This window comes from Mycteria americana, chromosome 6 (assembly GCF_035582795.1).
Source record: "Mycteria americana isolate JAX WOST 10 ecotype Jacksonville Zoo and Gardens chromosome 6, USCA_MyAme_1.0, whole genome shotgun sequence".
In the NCBI taxonomy this organism is placed as follows: Eukaryota; Metazoa; Chordata; class Aves; order Ciconiiformes; family Ciconiidae; genus Mycteria; species Mycteria americana.
In genome coordinates, this window is record NC_134370.1 from 59,567,728 (window position 1) to 59,589,031 (window position 21,304).

At 41.4% G+C, this 21,304-nt stretch overlaps 1 protein-coding gene across 5 annotated transcripts in view; it reads left to right on the forward strand.

The window, feature by feature from the left end:
- Positions 1 to 3,419: 3,419 nt before the first annotated feature.
- LOC142411735 (high affinity cAMP-specific and IBMX-insensitive 3',5'-cyclic phosphodiesterase 8A-like) overlaps positions 3,420 to 21,304 on the forward strand; it is a 142,931-nt gene continuing 125,046 nt past the window's right edge. For all 5 annotated transcript variants that reach the window (XM_075506140.1, XM_075506139.1, XM_075506138.1 and 2 more), the window contains exon 1: positions 3,420 to 5,084. In XM_075506140.1, coding sequence (XP_075362255.1) covers positions 4,824 to 5,084 — 261 coding nt within the window. In that variant the 5' untranslated portion in view covers positions 3,420 to 4,823. The remainder of the gene's footprint in view (positions 5,085 to 21,304) is intronic.

Genomic DNA, 21,304 nt, shown 5'->3' on the forward strand with positions numbered 1-21,304 from the left:
AAATTCAACCTTATTCTCCATAAATAACCTTTCTCATTCCCCAGCTGTCTCCTAGAGCTAGTTCTCTTCTGACCTCTCACTTACTGACTCTGTACTGACCTTGCACTTCCCCCACAGCCCTAATCTGCCAGTGTCTACGCTCCTATTCTTCCTCTGCTCTTTTGCACTATTTCATTTTTTTGAATAATAGGGCCCACCATTTCCTGAGCGGCACTTCAGCAAATAAGCTTGAACAAGCCCCTTTATCCACAGATTTCATATAGTGTAGTGACAAATGACTACCACTGGCAATGATTTTGATGTTTTCACCCCTTCTCCCTGATTCTAGACTGTGGGTAAATCTATACTTTCAGTTGTATTTTTCTGTTGGCAATAAAAAACAGCACCGATGTTTTCAAATTGAAGAGAAACAAGGCAATGCCTATGCCAGTGTCTTGTTCAAATAGAAATTTTTGTCTTTAGTTGGATTTTCATAAGTGTAGCAACAACTCTAGTGATTTCTCAATGGCTTCTGTTAGACTACGAGGTGATCATTCAGGCATTTTGTGCTCTCCTCGTCCTCCCGTTCAAGGCAGTGTGAATTCTCATCTGAAAAACTTGCAGATGGAGGCTTTTTATTGTTTGTTTGTCTGAAGTTAGGCTGTAGACTGAAATAATCAGAAATAATCTGCCTAGGGTTAGTGTGGAAAAACTTTTGAAAAAGGGCAAAGAGGTCATGCACGTCATATCTGCTTGTACACTTTATTGTTTTGTCCTGCTATTATTATATAACGTTGAATGAAGCATTTCTCTCCCTTCCAGTATTTGTTCATCTGTCATTTGGATAAACTGAAGTATTGGTTGAATGGGAATTTGTCTGCCTCCAAAATGGAAAGCAGAGATGTTTTTAATATTGATATTTTTTGAAATGACACCATGAAATGTACATTTCATCTTCGTGTAGCTGCAAATCAAACCCATTTATTTTACAAAGTAGAAAGCTTAACTCTAGGTGTCAGCACTGCAAACTGAATGTGGAGCTCTGAAAATGAAGTTTTGCTGTCTCTGACTCCTCCAGTGCCACCAGAAATAAAGTGCAAAAGCAGTTTTGCTGACAGATCCATTAAGGCTGAAGAAAGAGGAGAGCCCACACTTGTGGTTAATGGCACAAGTAGAAATTGCAGCATTTTCTTCTTACACAGCCTCTTTCTACCTGCACTTAAGCATGTTCTTATTAATGGGATCTAGGAAATAATAGATAATAATAGTAATAGATAATAATAATAGATAATAATAGTTAGTAACAACATGAAAGAATGAGGACAAGATCCCTCTCCAAACAGTGTCCACTGTTTAAAGCAGGTATGCTAAGCCTTTCCCTTCATTTATTGCTAAGTGCATATCTTAAGTGGGCATCCAAAGTGATGAGAGCGCACAGGAAGCCAGTGTCTTTTTCTGGTTCTAACAGGCTATATAGATCAGCTAAATGAATGGGGTGGATGAAGTTTATGCGACTATTGCTTATACTTGAAACTGCACAGTAGCAGAGAAATTGGGGAAGGAAAGACTTGATTTTCCAGCCCTTAACCCTAGCAATTACGAGAAGTAAATAAAAGCATTTTGACAGTGCAAGTACTGTGGTTATCCTGAAAAACCACATTTCTCAAAAGCACTGACTTTCAGCTTTGCATCTCCTAACCTTATAAGGTGCTCTCATCTGCATTAAGTGAGGCTGTTATGTATATGAATGAAGAGCTGCTTTTTGCTGTTCTTGCTGTCATAGCCACTGCTTATCGGCACATTTTGCTTTTAATTATGACCTGATGGTATTTGTCATGTAGCTAAGGTACTGTTCAAAGGCTGACTGTTCTGAATGGGTCATGCTGAATTGGCTTCTTCTGAAACACTGTGATTCTGGCAAGGGAGCACAAAAGCATTCATGATCCAAATTTGGAGTAATTGAAATCGTTTCCTCCTGCGATACATCATTTTCCCTCCTCAGACACCGGAGCTTGTTGACAAAAGTCATATTTGGTTTTCTCTCATATTTGGTTTTCTCTGTGCTCTTAAATCTAAAGTTTGGTCTGGCCTTCCCTAAACTGCTGTCACCTCTGGGCTGTTCCTCAGCTAGTGAAAACAGGCAGTACCTTGGAGAAGCACCTCTGCGAGTCATTGAGAGTAAAGATTGGCAGAGCTACAAATGACATGGTGAGGAAAGTGAAAGGCACGTGTGGAACATGAGTAGGGCTCTTACGAGCCCATTGGGTTGTGCGTGGTCTGTGGCAGAGTAAGGTGTACACCTGTTGTTGAACCTGGGCTGCACTTGAGCTGGTACTTCTGAAACACCTCTTGTCTATAGCAGTAACTTCTCTTGCACTGGGCATGGCATTTTAAAGGGCCTTAAATACTCTTTCTCTTGAAGTATGTACAGACATCTAGTCTCACAACACATCTATATGATATGGAAGTATAGTTACTTCCATATGATATAGAAACAGAAGAAGTTTATATTACATACATATTGCAGAAAAAGTCTGTCTGCAGTTCATTTTCCAAGCCCTAGGGTCTGGCTCTACCCATATAGCACCATCTTCCCTTTTCACAGTCTTTGCTTTCAAAAATATTTTCAAAGAAATTGGCATGGCCAGAGTTGAAAAGGAAGATGATGGGAAACAACAACAGAGTCCAGGCTCTGGCTGTTTTCTGGTTCCTGAAGAACGGGACCCAGCGTCCTTACGGGAGGGCAACTCGCTGGCTTTCCGAGGCCGGCTGCTGGGGTTACCCTTCCTACTGAACGTCTGCAGGGCAGCCGAGCTTCTGGTCCTGACAAACGACGCGGCCTTAGGAATCCTACTGGGGCATTTTGTTGTTGGTTTGTCGCGGTGGGGGGTTTATTTTGTAGATCAAGAGTCAGGAGCTAACTGGACCCGAAACGGTTGGAGTCACGCTGTGACACGGATGTTGTAGCCACGCACAAGTGCCTCTGGCTCCGCGTGCCGCAGCGCAAACGCCTCACCTCTGCCCGCACCGCCCGCTGCCCTGGCAGGCTGCTGCCTGGCACAAGGACCGGGGCTCAGCAAGGAGCGGGGGATCGCGGGGGGGACGGGGGCCGGCCGCCGGCCCCGCCGGCCCCCCCTCCCCCGCCGCAGCGGGTGGCGCCGCTAACGGCGACCGCACCGGGCGCACGCGGAGCGGCCGTTTAAAGTTCGCTCGCTCGGGCGGAGCCGCGGCGCGGCGCGCCATTGGCCCTCGGCGGCTGATTTGCATTGACGCCAGCGCAGGCCGGAGGTCAGCGCCGGCGGGTGCTTTTATTGGCTCCGGCGCTGTCAAGCGCCCGGGCAGCGCTGGCGGGGGAAGGGCGGGCGGGGCGGGCGGTGGGAGGGGGCTGCGGAGGGAGGGGGCTGCCGCCGGCGCCGCCGCTGCTGAGGAACATCAATAATAACAAGGCGGGCGCAGAGCGAGGGAAGGCGGCTGCGAGGAGAGAGGCATTTCCCCTGCTGCAAGGGACGCAGACACCACGGCCCTGGGAATTAGAGCTCTCGCCGCTGCAACCCTCACCGCCGGGATGGGACGCTAGGATCGTTTTCCTTCTACTTCTCGCTCTTTTTTATTTTTACCCTCTTTTTTTTTTTTTTTTAATTTTTTTTTTCCTCGCCGTTTCGCATCATTCCTCTGACCAAAAAAAATCCCCCCCAACATGGAGGCCCTTTGATGCCTCCGCCAGCGGAGCCGGCTCCTCCCGCGGCTCTGGGAAGCCCTCCGGGCCGTGCCCTGATTTTCCGAGGGCCGTCCCCGGCGCTCGGCCCGGGCGCTGAGGGGGGCTCCCCGCCGCCCGGCCCGCTCCGGTCCCGCGGCGCTGAGCCGGGAGCCCGCGCCCCGCCGGGCGGGATGCCGCTGCGGCGGCCAGAAAGCCCCGCTGCCGCCTGACGGGGGGCTCTTCCTTCCGACGACGGGAACCTGAATGTCACCCCCGCGGCGGCCGCCCGCGACGGAGGCGGCGCGGGACATGCCCAGCGCGGCGTGAGGGGCGCAGCCGGCTCCTCGGGGCGGCGGGGCAGTTTTCGGTTATTGTTGTTGTTATTTTTTTAAAAATTTATTTATTTCGGCCCCCCAGCTCCAGCCCAAAGCACACCCCAAAGCACACCCCCGGCACAGCGCAGCGCCGAGCGGGACCGCGAGAAGTAAGCGCTGCTTGGCGGGGAGCGCGGAAGACGAGGTGGGGAGCGGCCCCCCCGGCCCGTACCCGGGTTAATCGGTAACGCTGTGCAAACCCAGGTGGAAAATGCGCCGTGCTCCGGACTGGGAAGGAGGAGATGGTGCAGTGCCCCCGGCCGCTCTGAGCGCCTAGCCGAGAAGACGCTGGGGTGTGTGTGCGTGTGGTTTGGGGCTTGGGGGTTTTTTGTTATTTTTGCTTTTGCCTTTTTTCCCCCTCTCTTTTTTTTTTTTTTTTTTTTGCTTTTCCCCAGAAGGAAAGAAAACCCTACCAAGATTCTCAGATGGCTTAGAAAAACTAATAATAATCTTTGAAAATATGAAGTCGACCGGTTCTTGATTTCCCCCCTTCCCTCTCCTCCAGCTCCCCAGCCCACTGCTGAGATTGAGATAAAAGGACCCGTTTCCTGGAGGACGAGGAGAACAGACACGTTTCTGGTGGTGTAGAAGGGACCGATGGCAATGCTTCAGAGTGTAGTGGAGACGCAGGAGAGAGATTCAACCTGTTAACAAAAAAATTAAGCAGGGAGAAAATACCAACGGGAAGGAAAGCGAGAGATTATATATATATATATATATATATACACATATATATATACAATTTAGAAGTATTGCCCAGGTGGCCACAAAGCATGGGCTGTGCTCCAAGCATCCACATCTCTGACAGCAGAGTGGTCTATCACAGTAGCAAAGAGTCTGAGGAGTGCAATTCCCCTCACCAGACCAACACAACCATGTCTCAACAGCAGCAAGGCAACCCCGTCCCAGGATTATTCATTAAATCCTCCAACACATCCACTTATAAGGTGAGGACTAATTCCTCTAAGAAAGACAAGAGGGAGAACAGCCAGAGCATGGAGGCAGAGACCCAGACCAGCAGATCCAGTGTTAAGGTAAAACGGGTGCTAAACATAAGCACTGTTTCTCTCAGAACAGGAGTTGGCTGTAGCGGTTTAACCCAAGGAGTCTCCCTGCTGAAGCGATACGTTGCGGGGGAGCTTTTCCTGGCTTGAGCTATTACTTTCGTTTATAAACTAATCAGTCTCATGAAACGACTTTACAGATGTACCCAAGCCTCTTTCTTCATTCCACAAAACAAGTTTTCCTAATGCCGGCAAGGAGAGCGGTGTAATTGTCCTCGTCAATCGTTAGAGCCAGGGGCGCGGGTCTTGCTTCTGAACGCAGAGGGCCTGTCCGTCCGTCCATGGTGGGACTCTGCCATGCATGGGAGCTGCACTGCCACCGACTCCTGTGTTTTACGTGTTTGTTTGTGCTGGGTCATCCAGTGTTGCTGTTTGCGCTTGTCTTGTTTGGAAGCAGAGGCAAATCACAGTCTGAAGCGATCTGCTAGCTGGGCTGATCAATTTGCATACCTCTTCCATTCAGAAAGTTGAAAGGAGCGCGACAGCGGTTTTTGCTCTCGGTACTGATTTACATTAACAACTTGTTGACCTTGTCTGTTGCTGCAAATAGGGTATTTTTTGGAGGTTTTTTTGCATGTGTGTTAGCGTGCATACTTTTGTGTAGAGATACAACGCAAGGCTGTATGAAGTCAACAGACATACTGAAAAAAATTGTAATTTGTGGTTATTATTATTTTTTTTTAAAGTGAGAGAGTTGGTGGTGCGGAGTGCTTGCTTGTCTGTTTACTTTCTATTGATAGCCTGTTTGTTTATGGGTTGTACTTTAGTTCCTAATGCTATAGGTTTTGATTATTTCATATCTTTGCTTTTTTGGGGGAACTGCCTCTATTTAGTAAACATAAGTAATTGCAAATACTAAAAAAAAAAAATCAAATTGTAGCAGCCCAGGAGATATTATATAACATGGCTGATCTGCTCTGGGTTACCGTGATAAGAACTGAGATACACATGCCATAAATATAAGATACAGGCTTGAGATGCAGGCAAGAACTAGCTAAATGTCAAGCGTTTTGCAGACTCGCAAAAACTCTAACGATTTGTAGTTTTCTTAGGATTTTTACATGCTCATTAAGACGGCTTCTGGAGTATTGACCTGGAATAATTTTCTTCAGTACTGTGAGTGATTTTCTTCAATTGTTTTCCTCCAGACACAGTAATCTCAGTTCATAGGAGTTTAAAAAAAGTCTGGAAAATGAGAAGACACTTTGTAAGTAGTGAGTTGGCGAAGGAATTAACAATACCTAAGGCAGAACATGAAGCTGGATGGTGTTATGCTAAACTAAATTTTTGTGTTAATAACGCTGTACAGGAAACTGAACTTTACGGCCCTGTTCACACACGATAGACATGCTTATGCCATATTTAACATGGTAACCACAGTAAGGAAGCTTAGGTTGTCATCAGAATCCTGACAGTTGTTTTGCTAGCTGAATTTTTAAGTGTGATTATAATTGCACACTACAAAATCTAAACAAAAATATTCTTAAAGTTTATATTCTGTGAATTTGTCTTCTGTGTGCTTGCTTATGGGGAAAAAAAAAACTGCAAAACCTGTTTCCAGAAGCATGCATGGGAAGCAGTCTTAGTTTTGTTAAATTTCGTTGTTCAGTTTCAAGAACTTTGTAAAAATTCATGTTACTAGGTTTGGATAATTCAGCCAGATGCTATATGGTTGATGTTGGTTCATATGCATACTGTAATCTCATTGGCAGTCATTCTGATTTTTATCACTCAGTTATATTTTCTGCCCTTGTCATCACTCTAAGCACATTGCTGTGAAGCGATGAGTTTTGAGAAATGAGAATGGAATTGTGTTTGTGATCAGCTGAATACAAAATCTGTTGGACGCATCACATCTGCATGATTTTCGTGAGCAAAATCCTATAATACTCTTTAGAGCTATAAAGCAGCATGGTACTTCATTCTCTGCTTTTATCATTAGTGTGTATAGTATGATCAGATTTACAGTTCTTAGTGTGCTAGATAATTGCGTTGTCTCGGAGGTTGTGCCGGAGAGGGGGCTACACAGTCACTGGAGAGCAGTTTTCACAGTACAGTGAAGTTGTTTGGAAAGAAACAAAGTGTGAGAACATTGAAGATAAGGGACAGGAGCCTGAAATCCTTGAAGCCAAAAGGAGCATTGGGCAGGACATTGTGCTGTTTTGGAGTTAAAAGGATTTTTGCTTTGAGGAAGAACTGTAAGAATTAGGGTGCTACTAGGAGCTATTGCTGTTCTTCAGAGTGCGTCATACACCCTTTATGGCCCCTGGGATACCCTCACATGAACAGAAGATGCTACAAACCTTTTGTGCTTTGGCCAATGGTGGTGTCATCAGAATTTGTGTGAATAGCCAGTAACCTGCCTGAATGGCATTTTCGCTTGGTTTCAGGGCACTTTAATTGAAATTCATTCACATTCTTTTGTTGTATATGCACAGATTAAAGCCAAGAAAGTCCTATGTGAGAGCTAAGAAGAAAACTTGGCCCATGTGTAAATCTCATTTTCACTTCGGCTGGCATTAGCATTAAGTTTATTAAAATCTGTATAATAGGTAATGCAATGACTTTTACTGAATCAGTTTGTTAGTTATAGTGCACATTTTTCAAGTCAGAAAGTGTCACAAAAAGAAATAACCCATGCTAATTGTAAAATGGCATTATATATATTGCTAATTAGCCCCCAGACTTATTCTGGCTTTGTGTTTATGTCTTATATATCTTTCTTCTGGTCAAATAGCGGAGAGTAATTTTCTAGGTGTGTGGTGTGAACATGCTGTATTTGTGATTTGCATCAATTTACAAACTGTAGCTGAAAAAAGTTAACCTGTTCTTTCCTAACATGAAAAAACCCAAGTTTATCCATAGCAAATTTGCAGAGCAGTCCTGAAAGTCTGTGTGTGCAGAGATAAATGCCATAATACCCATTTCTGGTATATGTGGGTACGATGATAGTATATGAGAAATGGAAGAACCCTTTTAATAAATTATATTTGGTCATGGCACTTGTATCTCCCTCCTTAATTAGTAATTTTATATGTGGCTTTCGTTTGAAAATTTATGCGCAGCTTGGAATCCAAGTGCCATATCTAAGAAGTGAACCAGCGATGAAAACCCTTCCCTTAATTTTTGATGTTATTGACTGCACAGCTTAAACTCTGTACTTTTCCCAGTGAAAGATGAGCAAGGCTTAGATGCAGTAACAGTGACTGAGGTTTGATTATCCAGTGCTATACTTACCTAGTACTGTTGCAAAGGAGACTTTTCCTGATTTTTTTTTTTTTTTTTTTAGCTCTAAAAATCTCTAGCAAGTGGACTCAAAATCGTGATAGTCTGTCTTTTTCATATATGTTAGTTATGATTTTCTTCAGACATATGTGTTGTTGAATGTGTGGTAAAGGTACTTGGCTTTATAGAAACCTGCCTAAACACCTTTAGAATAATACCTGTGTTTAATCTGTAGCATAAGTGGAGTAAATACCGGAATGGTATAAGGACTTCATGGGCATTTATTTAAAATTTACTTGGGTGTTCATAAGCATATGCTGTCCCAACATCACGTGTGTGTGTCACTCTTCTATAGTGCACTAATATGCACAGTAGCACATACATTGTGCATTTATTTTGCCCTGTCATTCTTTTACGTATGTGAGATTTCCTTCCTCTGCTCTTGTGTAACTCTCCCTGTCATGTACATTTAAAACAGAAATATGTGTGTTTGGGTGCAAGGGGATCAGAGAGTAAATGCAAACTTCCCTTATTTTAAATTAAAAGTAGTCCTAAACCAGCAGGGCTAAATGTGAAATAGGCCTTTGATTTATCAGCTGATATGGGACAGCCAGTTTAAATCCACGGTCCTACAGCCAGTAAGTTTTCTTCATTCAAACCCTGTGAAATTGTCTGAGAATTTTGCAGTTGCTGCAAACCGATGGTTGCATAATTCTGCATATAGGAGGCTGGATGCTATATTGTACCTGCAGTGCTGAAGTGGATCTCGTTTCGGCATTTAACAGCACATTATTTAGTCCATTAAGCCGTCTGCTCTTTTTCTGTCTGTCTGGTCATTCCTTCCCCTTAGAACACACGAGCTCTCTCTCTCTTTGAAACTCCCACACGTACTGTCCATGCTTCCACTGAGGCCATCCACTCTCTCTTGATTCCTCCCTGTTCCCACTGAAACTGTCCTCAGTCGTTTCCCCGACAAACCTCCCATCACCGTTTCCCTCCCACTTCCACTGACGTCAGCCCTCCTGTGCAGAGATCCTTGCTCCCACTGAGAGGATCCTTCCCACGCTGAGATACACGAACTTTTCTCAATTTTACGGTTCCAGCCTTTCAGGCTGATGCTTTTTATGCTGTTGTGGCAAGGCATGAACCCTTTTCTCCAGGGGATGGGAGTCTAATTTTTAAATGGTATGAAATGAACTGGTATAGTAACATGTGAACTGGCTTCATATTTAAGTCTATTTTTTATCTTTACCTTTTAATTTCCTGTTGTTTGTAATGTAAACTGTAAAAAAACAAACTGTAAATCACTCGCAGCGTATAGATCACTACACTACTAGGATAGCATAAGCTGTGTTTTTGATTTTTTTTAAAGCATTAGTATTGGTATCTCCCCTGGTCACGCAAACCAACTCATGCAAAATGTGTCAATGCATTTGAGGGCAATTCATTGTGTGACTGAGATGAGCAAGGTCAGACCCTGAATTTTTGGGGTACTTACTGTTGGTAAAAACTTCACCAAAACTCCTTTCAGCTGTAAATTCATCTGCCAGACACAGAACACTGACTTGTCTCTGCCCTTTGCATTGTTCTTCGCTGCCCTGGTCTGAGCTTGCTTTGTGTCTCTTCCCTGACCATTTTAGGTAGTTAATTTCTAAGCTTTTCCTTTTCTGCCACCTGAATGTGTCAATAGAGGAAGTATTAAAAACAAGCCCTTATTCTAGGTATTTCTCTTACTGTGTTGTACCCTTTGTATTCTTAATTGTATGGCTCAGATTGAAGTGCAAGTACATCCACAGCGAGAAATTTTCTAGTTGTAGAATGGACTTATAAGCCAGGCAGAAGAACAGGAGGTGATACACTTATTAGTTCTCCCTTTCTACCATTCCCAAATATTACATCTGGTGTGAAATTCCAGTGCAAGGTACCAGCATTGCCTTGCTATTTAAGGTGCCAGCAATTCAGATTTTACATCCAAAATGCTAAGTCTAAATTTAAATTAAAGATATGAAATGGTGAAATGGTTATACCCACTTTTAGATACTTCACGTTCAATGAATTTTAGTTTAGAAGATGCTTACAATCTATGTGAATATGAAGAATGTCTCATTAAGGAAGTTGCTCACAGTTCATTTGAAACTTAGAAAAAAATACTGTTTGGAAACTGTTTTGCTTCCTTCGCATGCTTTAATATCTGTTCCTCGTGTTCAAGTAAATGTCCATGTCAAGAAAATGAGAGGTATTTGAATGAGAATTATTTTTAACATCCATTGAAATTATATCCAACAGTTGCCACTACCAACAGTGATAAATTGCTGTTTTACTTTAGTTATTATATGAACTGTTGTTCACCTCTCTTGGTTATCACCTGGAGAAGGGACTCCAGAATTGGGTTTCTTAAGCAGTAGTAACAATACACTGAAATTATTCCACTTTTTGAGCACTTGGAATGCCAACTGACTTTCAAATGAGTCCTCAAAGAGGAAATAAATGTTTAGAGATACAGACAGCTAAAGCTCTTATTAGCTCTCAGCAAAAAGTGAAAGAAACCTGAAGCAAATATGGTAATGAGCAGATTGGCCCCAGGTGAAATTGTTTCAATACAAGCTTTAAGTAAGTTGTCATTTTGTCAGGGGACCACAGAAGCACCTGCACACATAGGAGAACAATTTAGCATTGTGTTCTATTTTGGTGGTGTGTATGGATAGAATATGCCCACATTGTAAACAGCTTTACCAGCCATGGACGGAATTAAAACATTTTTAGCAATGTTTCCGAGATTGCACATAGTGTGATTTCATGTCCAAAGCACAGTTTTCCATGTTTATTGCAGTGTTTTATATGTCATACCCATTCATCTGGTGGAGGATCACTAGGAATTTGCTTGGCCCTGTGATGTTCTATTCATTGCTGTCAGTCCATTGGGTAAAATAATTAGGTATCTTCATTTAACAATAATTTAAATTGGCACAGGATGACAAGATGCAAATTGAATAGCTTTAATGTGCATGACATACTAAATAGTTTTATTGCCCAGATTTTAAGTTTTCAAAGGCATCAAGGAAGTGATGTTGTTAAAGCCCTCTACTTTTCAAAAAGATGACTGTATCCAGCCCCATTTAGGTTCGTTCTTAAAATCTCTGTTAAGGCCAAAATGTAATAAATGATGTTGATACACATGTTGTGAAATTAAATAGCGCAGTCTCTAACTTGTACATTCTTCTAGACCACCCCCTTTTACTATGGGTTGAACTGTTGGACTCAAATCAAACTCCTAGGCCCTTTTTGCCTTTTCCTTGGAAAATCTGGAAGTCTGTCACTCTTTATGTTTACCCTTTATGTAAAGTAAAAAACTTAGCACTCTGTAAACCAGCACCCATATGTATGGCTTTGTTTCAGGAGAAAGGACAAGGGCTAGAACCTACTTTTGGACACAGAAATGCGTTGACATGAATTAAGTTATATCTATTTTCCATGTGGTTGACAAGGTAATTTGAGATGATTTTTTGATAGTGTTTTAAATGCTTAAAGGTAGTCTGCATATGTATGTAGAGAGTTAATGTCCCTGCAAACAAAAGAACTTGGAATAAAAAAGGAATATTCAAGATTTAAAAGCAAATTTGGGAATAAAAGACTGTTGCTAAAAAGACTCTGATTCCAGTATGAGAGACTCAAATTAGGATTCACATCTTTGCTTGGAGAAGGAAGAACTACTGCTTTTGGTTCTGCTACTTTATTACGTGATAGACAATTTTTGAGCACTAGATCCCTAGAAATTAGGATGACATATTTTTGTTGGGGTAAAGACAATCTCCTTGTTGGCCAGATAGGTCTTTCATTCCTGAGTGAACTAAATAGATACTATTTCAAGGATTTTTTTTTTTTAAATTAGAATAGAAATTAATCTGTTTGTTAATATTTTTAACAGATTTAAGTTGTGTCTGTTTCTTTATTGGAAATGATAATTCACTCTTTTTTGCAAAAGCAGAATTATTTTGCACATTAATTTGAAAGTTGCACAGGAAACTTCAAATATTTTGTATGCCTGGAAAGATCAAACCTTTTCAAGTAAAAGGTATTTTTCTTTATAAATGAAACATTTTACATAGTGACATGAACAGAGTTCTGATATTGTTAAGGGGAAAATGGTAACCTTGAAATCTTTCAATTGTTTTTTAGATTTCCCAGTTTCCTAAGTAAATCCATACAAAGAAAACACAGAATCACTGGGCAAATATGAAAGAATGACATCCTCTACTTCCCATTGTTTTTAACTTTGAGTTAGCAGTGACCTTTAGCTCCCTACTGGGATGCGGTGGAAACTTTGAGGCCCCATCTTACTTGCCACTAAAAGACAATGTATTTTTAAAGTTACACATTTACCATCGCTTTCTGTCTTTCAGTTTGAGGTTCTGTTATCTCTAATAAAATTTAATCAGACAAACAACCTCAGTAAGTGATCAGCAAAGTAAACCTTTATAAGGATCTTGTTTGAAAAAACTATGCTAATGTATTAATTAAAGCACAACAAAAGAACCTCGATCCGCATTGAATACAATCTTCCTGTATTTAGGAGTATCTACACTTTTGCATCATCGGATAGATGATGTTCCTCCTTCATACTGAACTATCAGGATTGTGTCTCTTCTGACACTGAAGCATAGAAGTCTATTTTACAACAGTGGTTTTAATTCCAAGTTTTTAAATGCACAAATGTATCCGTGTGATAGGTAGATAGGTCAAGATCAGTGTTCAGCTGAGACGACTGAGTTTGCAGATGTGTATTTTTTTCTTTTTGGGATACTGTCGGCTGTTTCTTCCAATTTTTAATGTTTTTTTTCATAAAAGTTTGGTGAGAAATTCCACAAATGGTTGAGGACAACCACACCTACTACTTTGGTAACTTGAAGCAGAAGTTACTTACCCTGCAAACTGCTGCAGTTTAACTGACTGGTAAAATTGCACTTTTCCGTGAGCTGTAACTCAGTGATAAATATCTTGGCGTAGGATGAATATCAGGATGTAAGTCTACAAGTACTGGAATCCAGAGCTCTGCCACACACGGAAGTGTGGATGGCACTGGGATGGCTGGCAAGATATCTGCATTTTATTTTTCAAAAAAAAGCAAAGAATTATTTTCAAATACTGAAGAGGTTTATTGGTGGGCCAAATTCTGACTAAAATGACAGTCCTTCAACCCCATTAAAATCTGTGGGCTCGAGGGGTGTACCTGAGGAAGAACTTGGACTGCTGTGTTTACCTCTTACTATGGTAGAAAATAGCTCCCTATTGGATATGTGATTTGAAAATAAAAATAGTGGCAATAATATTTGTATTAAGGGCTAAGTTATTTTCTATCGTTCCAGAAAGACATCAGTATAGCTCCAGTGAGCAAGTTCCTGGCTCTACTAAAGCTAATGGCAAAGTTCTTAACAGTTTTCAGAACACCGAGAATTTGATCTCTGGTCTGTAAACAAAACTTACCTGGCTTCTCTGAAGTGCAACTAGGGTGTCAGCCCTTATGGTTGGGTCTCATGTCTTATGATTGCTTAATCCATAACTAATGCAAAAAACTACCAATAACTAATATTATTAACTGTCTAATGACAGGAGTGGGTGGATAGCAAACTGATTTCCCCGCCCCCCCCAGCTTCATATAACAGTGGGGGCTGTTCTCAAGCAGTAGCAGCATAAAGAATATAAATTGCTGTGGCTTCAGGTCATAAACAAAATCTGCACATCTATTGCTGTTCTCGAGAGCGGTGACTCTCAAAGTTAAAACTTTGAATTTCTAGGCATTCAAAAGGATGTTTTTCTACGTATTTGTACCTGCGTAGTTCTCTGCTTGCATCTGAAATGTGTTGGGATGTGTTATGTTGCCTGGTGCTTTGTGGTTGCAGATGATCATTCTGTAAGTAATGCAGCGGTGTGGCCAAGGCTAGAGATACTGAACTGAAATCAGAAGAACCAGATTGCCACTGGTTCATGTGTGGCTCTGCAGCCAACTCGCTGTGCGTTTCTACTTGAACTCTTGATCTTAATTATGTGTCATGCAGAATCAGGGCCATCATATACCCAGGAACATAAGAGTTGCACTCAGATCAAACTGTGTCCATGTAATGCAGTGCTTTGTTTCTAACAGCAGTCAGCAGAGTGTGCTTTGGAGAAAGATGCAAGGAATCTATTTAAAGGTACAAAAATGAGAAGAGTGTTTCATGTTCCTCTTCTGGCTTTAGTCTGGACATACTGATTTACTTCTCATTTTTCACAATTTTGGCATGTAATGTGGTAATGATATTTTAGTTTTATCTCCTTAAAACTTGGTTGCTAAGTTGACAAATGCAATAAAAAAATTCTACTCTTGAGTGGAATTTTTGAATGGAGGATTAATTTCCAAACCAGTGTTAGCACATACTTAGCACTGCAACACCATCAATGTGGATCATTTATGTATTTGTTTCTGCAAATACTGTTGCAGGGACCAAGAACAACTGATGAAAGTGTTTAAAAGAAAGCAAGGGCATGAATTGTAACTAAATATGGGATTGCATTTTGAAGAGGACTTCATGACCAGAGAAGCTAGTGCTTTTTTTCATACCTAAGGCAGAGTATCCTGCAGATGAAAAAAAGCTGAGGGTAATGTTGATATTTTAGAGGAATGAAACATTTCAAAGCCAGGCAAAGAGGGTTTTGCAAACCCAAACAGCTTTTGTTTTGTTAACAACTGCACTGTGAGGAAGAGTAAGTCCTGTGAACTCAGACACTGCTTCATGTTCCCATTGATTCTGCTGTAACTTTTAATTTACTTAGTATTTGTTTTCTTTTTGTCTTTTGCCGTGGAAGTGATCTGCTTTCTGCGGCATTTCAGATGAAAGGGCTGTTCTGCTTATACTGTCAATTAGTTATGTTATTGTATGTCCTCAGTTCTGGAAATGATGCGTCTTGTTCCTTGCTATTTAATGCCATGGAGCTGAGATCTGTCATGAGAACAGTCAGGGCGAATTCAGTGGTAGTGCTGTCAGTCACAGCCCCTAAGCCTAGCAATGACATTTTTTCTCTCAGTAAATAATCTCACATTTTACCTTTACTAAGTAAGAGTATGGAAACTCTTACTTTGGGGCAGCTGCTTACTTTTTAGGAGGGGTTTATGTTTTCTGAAATATTATTGCAAGTTACAGCTCTTTAAAATGAATGTGTTAGAGCAGTAGCTTGTTGGGAACCAAGTTTTCTTCAAAAAGCAGCTTGGATAGCCTTGTTTTTTCACAGTGCCCTGCCTCTGGCAGTGGTACTGAGTAGCAAGAACCAGCTTCTTGGAGATAAGAGAGATTTAGCTTTTATGATCTGTGTTAATCATAATAAAAACTCATTAAATTAACAAAACTGCTCAGTGAGGAAGCTGATCTGTCCCTCTCACTCCTGGCTTTGGTGAGAAGGGCAAAGTCAGTATTTGTCCCTGAAGGACAGGCAGTAGTGTCAGCCTGCTGTCTTCGTAGCAAATATTAAAAAACGGAATTTTGGTGGGCATTCTTTACTGTTGGTTCCTAGAGCTAAATATTGATGTATCAGCTTACGATATTTTACTGAAAAACACAATTCTGCTGTCACTGTTTATACGTTATAACATTTGGAAGAAATTTTTTTTTTTTTTAATCAGTGCAAAGCCTCAAAGTTAGAGTGGGAGTGGGGCAGAGGGAGCAAGCCCTGCTAGTGGTTGGCAGGAGGTATGGGAAGTCTAACAGCTTGCCTGATCCTCAGACTTAGCCCCTAGTCACAGTGTGGCACCAAATTTTCAGAGGAGTATGATTGAAGTTCACACTTTCTAAAAAGCTAAGCTCTCTTGTGAATTGCTCACAGTGAGATTCATAGCTGGACTGTCAAAAAAGTGAGCTGAAATTACCATCTCTTATTTTGCCAATTAAACTAAAAAGGACATCTTTTTGGAGGTTACATAGCTCTGAAGTTTTCTCCTAACTTTATCTTGGCTGTTCTGATTGCTAAGAGCTCTTACCAGGCTCTCTTGTGCTCTTTGGGCAATGTAAACTCTCTTCTGCTGTGCTCTGCTAAGGTTGTGGGACACTGTTCGTGGGGTAAATTTTGCTTTGTGGAATAACCTTGCTTTGTTAGTATACAAAGTCTAAGCAAACTAGAGAATTTTAAGGACTCTGGAAGTGAAATACGCCTGGTGCAGGTTCAGGGAATGGAAATCTTTTCCCTCGTTTCTTCTGTGAGCCTTTGAGCTGTGCTAGGAAGCACAGGCTGTAGGTGTTAAGAGGTAGCTGTGATGTTCAACTCTTTATTCCATGGACAGGACTTATGTGGGTTAGGAGGTGACTCCCTGATATGTTGCACTGCTCTGCCATTGCCTCCTAAATTTAATCATGAGGTCAAGACCAGAGGCCACTGTAGGGTGTAAGTGGTGGGGTCCAGTGCTTGACTCTGAGGTCACTATGGGGAATGGTTTTGCTTGTAGGTTGCAGAAATCTCAGTTGTCTCCAAATAGAAGAAATCTCAGTTGTCTCCAAATAGATCTTTACCTAGTTATGGAAGAGTGATTTGTCCTAAAAGGTTGAGAAACCTCCTGAATTTTTCCATCATCAGTTGGAGCAAGGACACGGTCTCCCTCAGTCAGTTGTTTCCTAAAGTATGTGTTTAGCAATGAGGCCATGTGGTCTCTTGCCCTTTCTCCACGGGTGACCTGCAAAGAAGAACTGTCATCCCCCCTCAGGAAATGTGATACTTTTGGTCAATGGCCTCTTACATTTTTTCCCCAGCTGACTGGCATTCCAGCTGACTGATCAGAGAAGTACGCAGTTGCATCCACTTGTTAGGATTCGCTGTGCCAGTGCTATTCCATTTCAGGATAAAGGTACCAAGGAAGTGCGTTCTGTTGAGCATATCTGAAAGCAGAGTGGCACTTCCCTGGCTGTGGCCAATCACTTTGACTGTGTCAGGATCTAGTTTCCCCTTACCCCTGTAACAATACACTCAGTAACAGTAAATACACATGTGAAATATTACCTGGGGATCTTTAAATGCTTGACTACGATGAGCTTCATGCCACTTTGTAAGAGTTACAAGGACCTGTAAAGTACCTCATTGTTGTTTTTTTTCCTCTTTTTCCTCTATTTTGCAGAGAGGTGGGTGTGGGTGAAGGGCTTGGCATTTTTTTCATCATCTTTCCCAACATTTGGAGGTCCCAAGCCAGCAGGTAGAATTTCTAGGAGACTCTCCTAAAGGAGGGGTCTCTGCAGCCTGTTCTAAAATAGTTTAATGATTTTTAAGGTAAACCAACAAAGCATTTAATGTAGAGGGAAAAGCATGACAAAGGATTGCCAGGGTGAGGGGATTATGGCTAACAGCACTGCACCTCTGCTGTTGTTGGGTGCTGCAAGAGGTCTTCGTATCCTTGAGAGTTTGAGTTACGTTTGGGAAAGCTCACCCTCTGTACTGAGGAATGAACTGAGGCCAGTGGTAATGGTTTGTTGAAACTCAGACTAATTGATTGCTGTAACTCAGTTTGGTTACTACAGGTATTTTTGTCCTAGAACAGACATGAGCAGACTGTCCAGAGGAATACATATGTACAGGATGTTTGCCAATTAGCTTGCAGTTAATTTAAATAGAATACAAATCCTGACTTGGTATACCCTAAGGTCTTATTTTTTAATCTAGCTTGGACAGGGTCTTTAACATGTGCTAACCTGGTTAAAGTACAGGAAAGACAGTGGTGTGTGTTGAAGTGCTTTATTCAAAGCCATGAACAACAAGGATGGAAATATGTGTAGGGAGTATAAAGCAGCTTGATCTTCCTGATGCTCTCTGAGGTTGTCTGCCTTCAACCGAGTAGGACAAACCTCTCGGATTACGGCTGCCACGTCAATGCACCCATCTGCAGAACTCGGTACTGAGCGCTGAGAGCTTGGACCTTCACAAGAAGGTTTCCTCAGGAGGCTCTCCTTCCTCTCTCCAAGTCATACATGTCTTTCTAGAGGTCAGGCTATCTTAAGAAACCATCACTGACTGTTCTCAAGTGCTTATGCTTCTTAACTCTCTAAAAATAGAAAAAATCATGAAGCTCCCTGACACGCTGGGGCAGCCAAGGGGCTTTCTTTAAACATTTTGTAAAATAGCAGTATCTCTTATCACATGAGCTCTTAATTTCTCAGTTCAGAAAAGTACACAGCACTTTCCTGCAGTGCGTAGCTGGGCGCTTCCAGAGCCTGCTTCTTCACACAAAATTTTTGAAAGATGACTGTTAACTAAACTTGGCTTAATTAAGTTGACAATTTCACAGCTACTTTGAACAGCTCATTAACTGCAGGCTACAGCTTCTTAGCAGCCAAAGCTCCACAATACATCATACAGTGAACCTGCTGACAGGAGGGTACAACTTCCAACTCATGCTTCAAGAGATCAGATTTATTACTGCAGTCCTGCTTCTTCTAAAACCAGTTAAGGCCTCCGTTAACAGATACTGAAAATACTTTGATCTGTGGTATAGCCCTACATAGTGCTGCCTAGTGCAGATATCCCTTTGAATGTTAAAGCCAGTGCTGTTTTACATATGCTGCCAAGCTGATAGTGGTGTTGGGGTGAGGGCAAGTGGCTGTGGCAGAGTTGCATGGATTGCAGCTCCTGTATGATACTGATTGAAGGTCTACAGTAATTTTTTCACTTTTTTTAAAATGATCATAACATGCAATTCGTTGTTACTCAGCTCACTTAAAAATAGAGAATAGTTCATTGTTATCTGTTTCTTTATAAATTAATTGATCTGGTTTATTTTTGTGCTTTGTCCTGCCCTCCTTTCTCCCCTGATAGTATAGAAAATTCAGTCTCTCTGAAAGCTGGTGAAACACCTGCTGAAGGCGATGGAGGCTGAGCTTGCTGACTGCAATTTAGCTAGCTGGGTTTCTTCAACTTGGCCTTGGAGAAAGAGTAAATACAGTTTCAAATAAGTTTGCAAACCTTTGCTGCCATGACCCTGAAAGATCCCCTTGTACACTACAGAAACAAGTGTCTAGGGTCTTAGGTGATGAGGCATCCTCCTCTCACCTCGTATGTTAATATTGCAATAGTCTATTCTTTATGTTGGTGATTTCTTACTGACGTGGCTAGGGTAAAGCCCTGCTCTAATTGCAGCAATACTGATACTACTGTGCTTGTGACAGCACAGTTTATGCCATTTTAGAGTACAAATACAATGGTGTAACTTCTTCCACAATGGGAAGTTTTCCTATATTTCTTGACTTGTGGAATTATACTTAGGACACATTTCTAATTTAGGCAAAGTCTTAATACAGTCAAGGCCAGGACTGTACGAGGAATGTTACCTAGCCTATGAATGTCAGTGAGGGATTTTGATTTTTAATAATATTTTATACTGGAAAAATCTCTGTTATGGATATAGTGATAGTATATAGGGGGGGAAAACATGCTTTTGTTAGAATAACTTGTTTCATTTGAGGAACTGGTATAAAGTATACCAGCAAAACCAGTTTTGCTAATGTTAGCTCCATTTGCAATAAGAAAGTTTCCCAGGACACTTGTGTTATACCTATGCCAGGATTTAAGGACTGGGGAAGTGAAATGGAAGTGAAGTGAAAAGGTGGTACAGAGTCAGCACATGGAGCCCTTTTCCTCCTTGTCGAGCCTTTGGACTGTGATAGTTTCTGGCAGCTGATGTCTGGGAGCCACTTGCCTGCTTTTATGATGCCTTTGCAGCAAGAATTTGTAGCAGTGAGAGCTTCAAGGAGCTCTGCTAGCACTCTGAATGCTGCTACGACACTGGCGCTTTTTTGGAATTTTTCCTCTTTTGGACAGGTAGATTCAACAGGAAGTAGTTTGGCCAAGGTGTGAAATTATAATGTGGGTATTTGCAAACCTTTGGTAAGAAAAGGCATTTTTTGTCAGCAAGGCTTTGTAGGCTAGACCAGGCAGTAGAACAAACAGAGGGGAACAGTCCTTGAATTAGGACAAATAAGTGATTGTTAATGGCCTTTGTCCTCTGTTGCTGTTTGTGTGCCTTTTACTGTAGGACACCGCTCTTCAGAACGCGCTGTAAGTATGTGGCTCTGCATTCTGCGACTTAAGGTTATTAAGGAAAAGGTGAACTCTCAGTTAACTAATTGCATTGTTTAGAACTGATTTAATGTTAATAATTATCTCATGAAACTATTCTAGATTTCTGTTTGAGTATGGGACAAATGATTATTGTACAGAAGATACTGAATTACCAGGTGTGATTTGGTGACAATTTGGTGGTAATGCAAAAAGGCAACTTGTGATACAAATGTCGCATCACAGCTGTTTCTGCTTGACTTTGTTACTTTAGCATCCATGGTGGTCTGTAGTTTTTCCTTAACTTGTTCAGTTATACATAGCAGAGGTTCCTTCCTGCAGGCCTTTTTCTTCCTTTTGCCATTGTGTTCTACCTTCAGCTACCATTTTCATGTTTCTAATGCTCATATATGCATGTATCTGTAATTTTTTGGGTCACAAATAGTATACGTCCTCCCACTGATGAAACTCACATCAGCTTCTCTCACTTAGTACTTTTTTTTTAATGAAGTGCTTTTGTTGGGTGAAGGTCTTTGAGGAAGGTCTAGCTTCTTCTCACCCACTGGCATACAACACTATCCTAGGAATGATAGAACCTTTTTGTTTACAAAGAAGCGTAGCTAGTAAACAGATCTTTCCCTGAAAATCTTTATTTAATACACACAGTGTACTCTTAATCATTTGTACCAAGGTCAAGAGCCCTTAAAATGCCATTATTATAAATCAATCTGATATTAGAGGATTATTTTCATAAATGTATACACAAACTCAAATAAACTAAAAAATAATTTCTTCTCTAACTTCAGCTAAACTGCAGTAAACTTATTTCTAATCTGTTGTACTAGAAAAATGTTTTTTCATCAGCTTTCAAAATTGTAATGCTGTTCTATGCTTAAAATGTTTTCCTC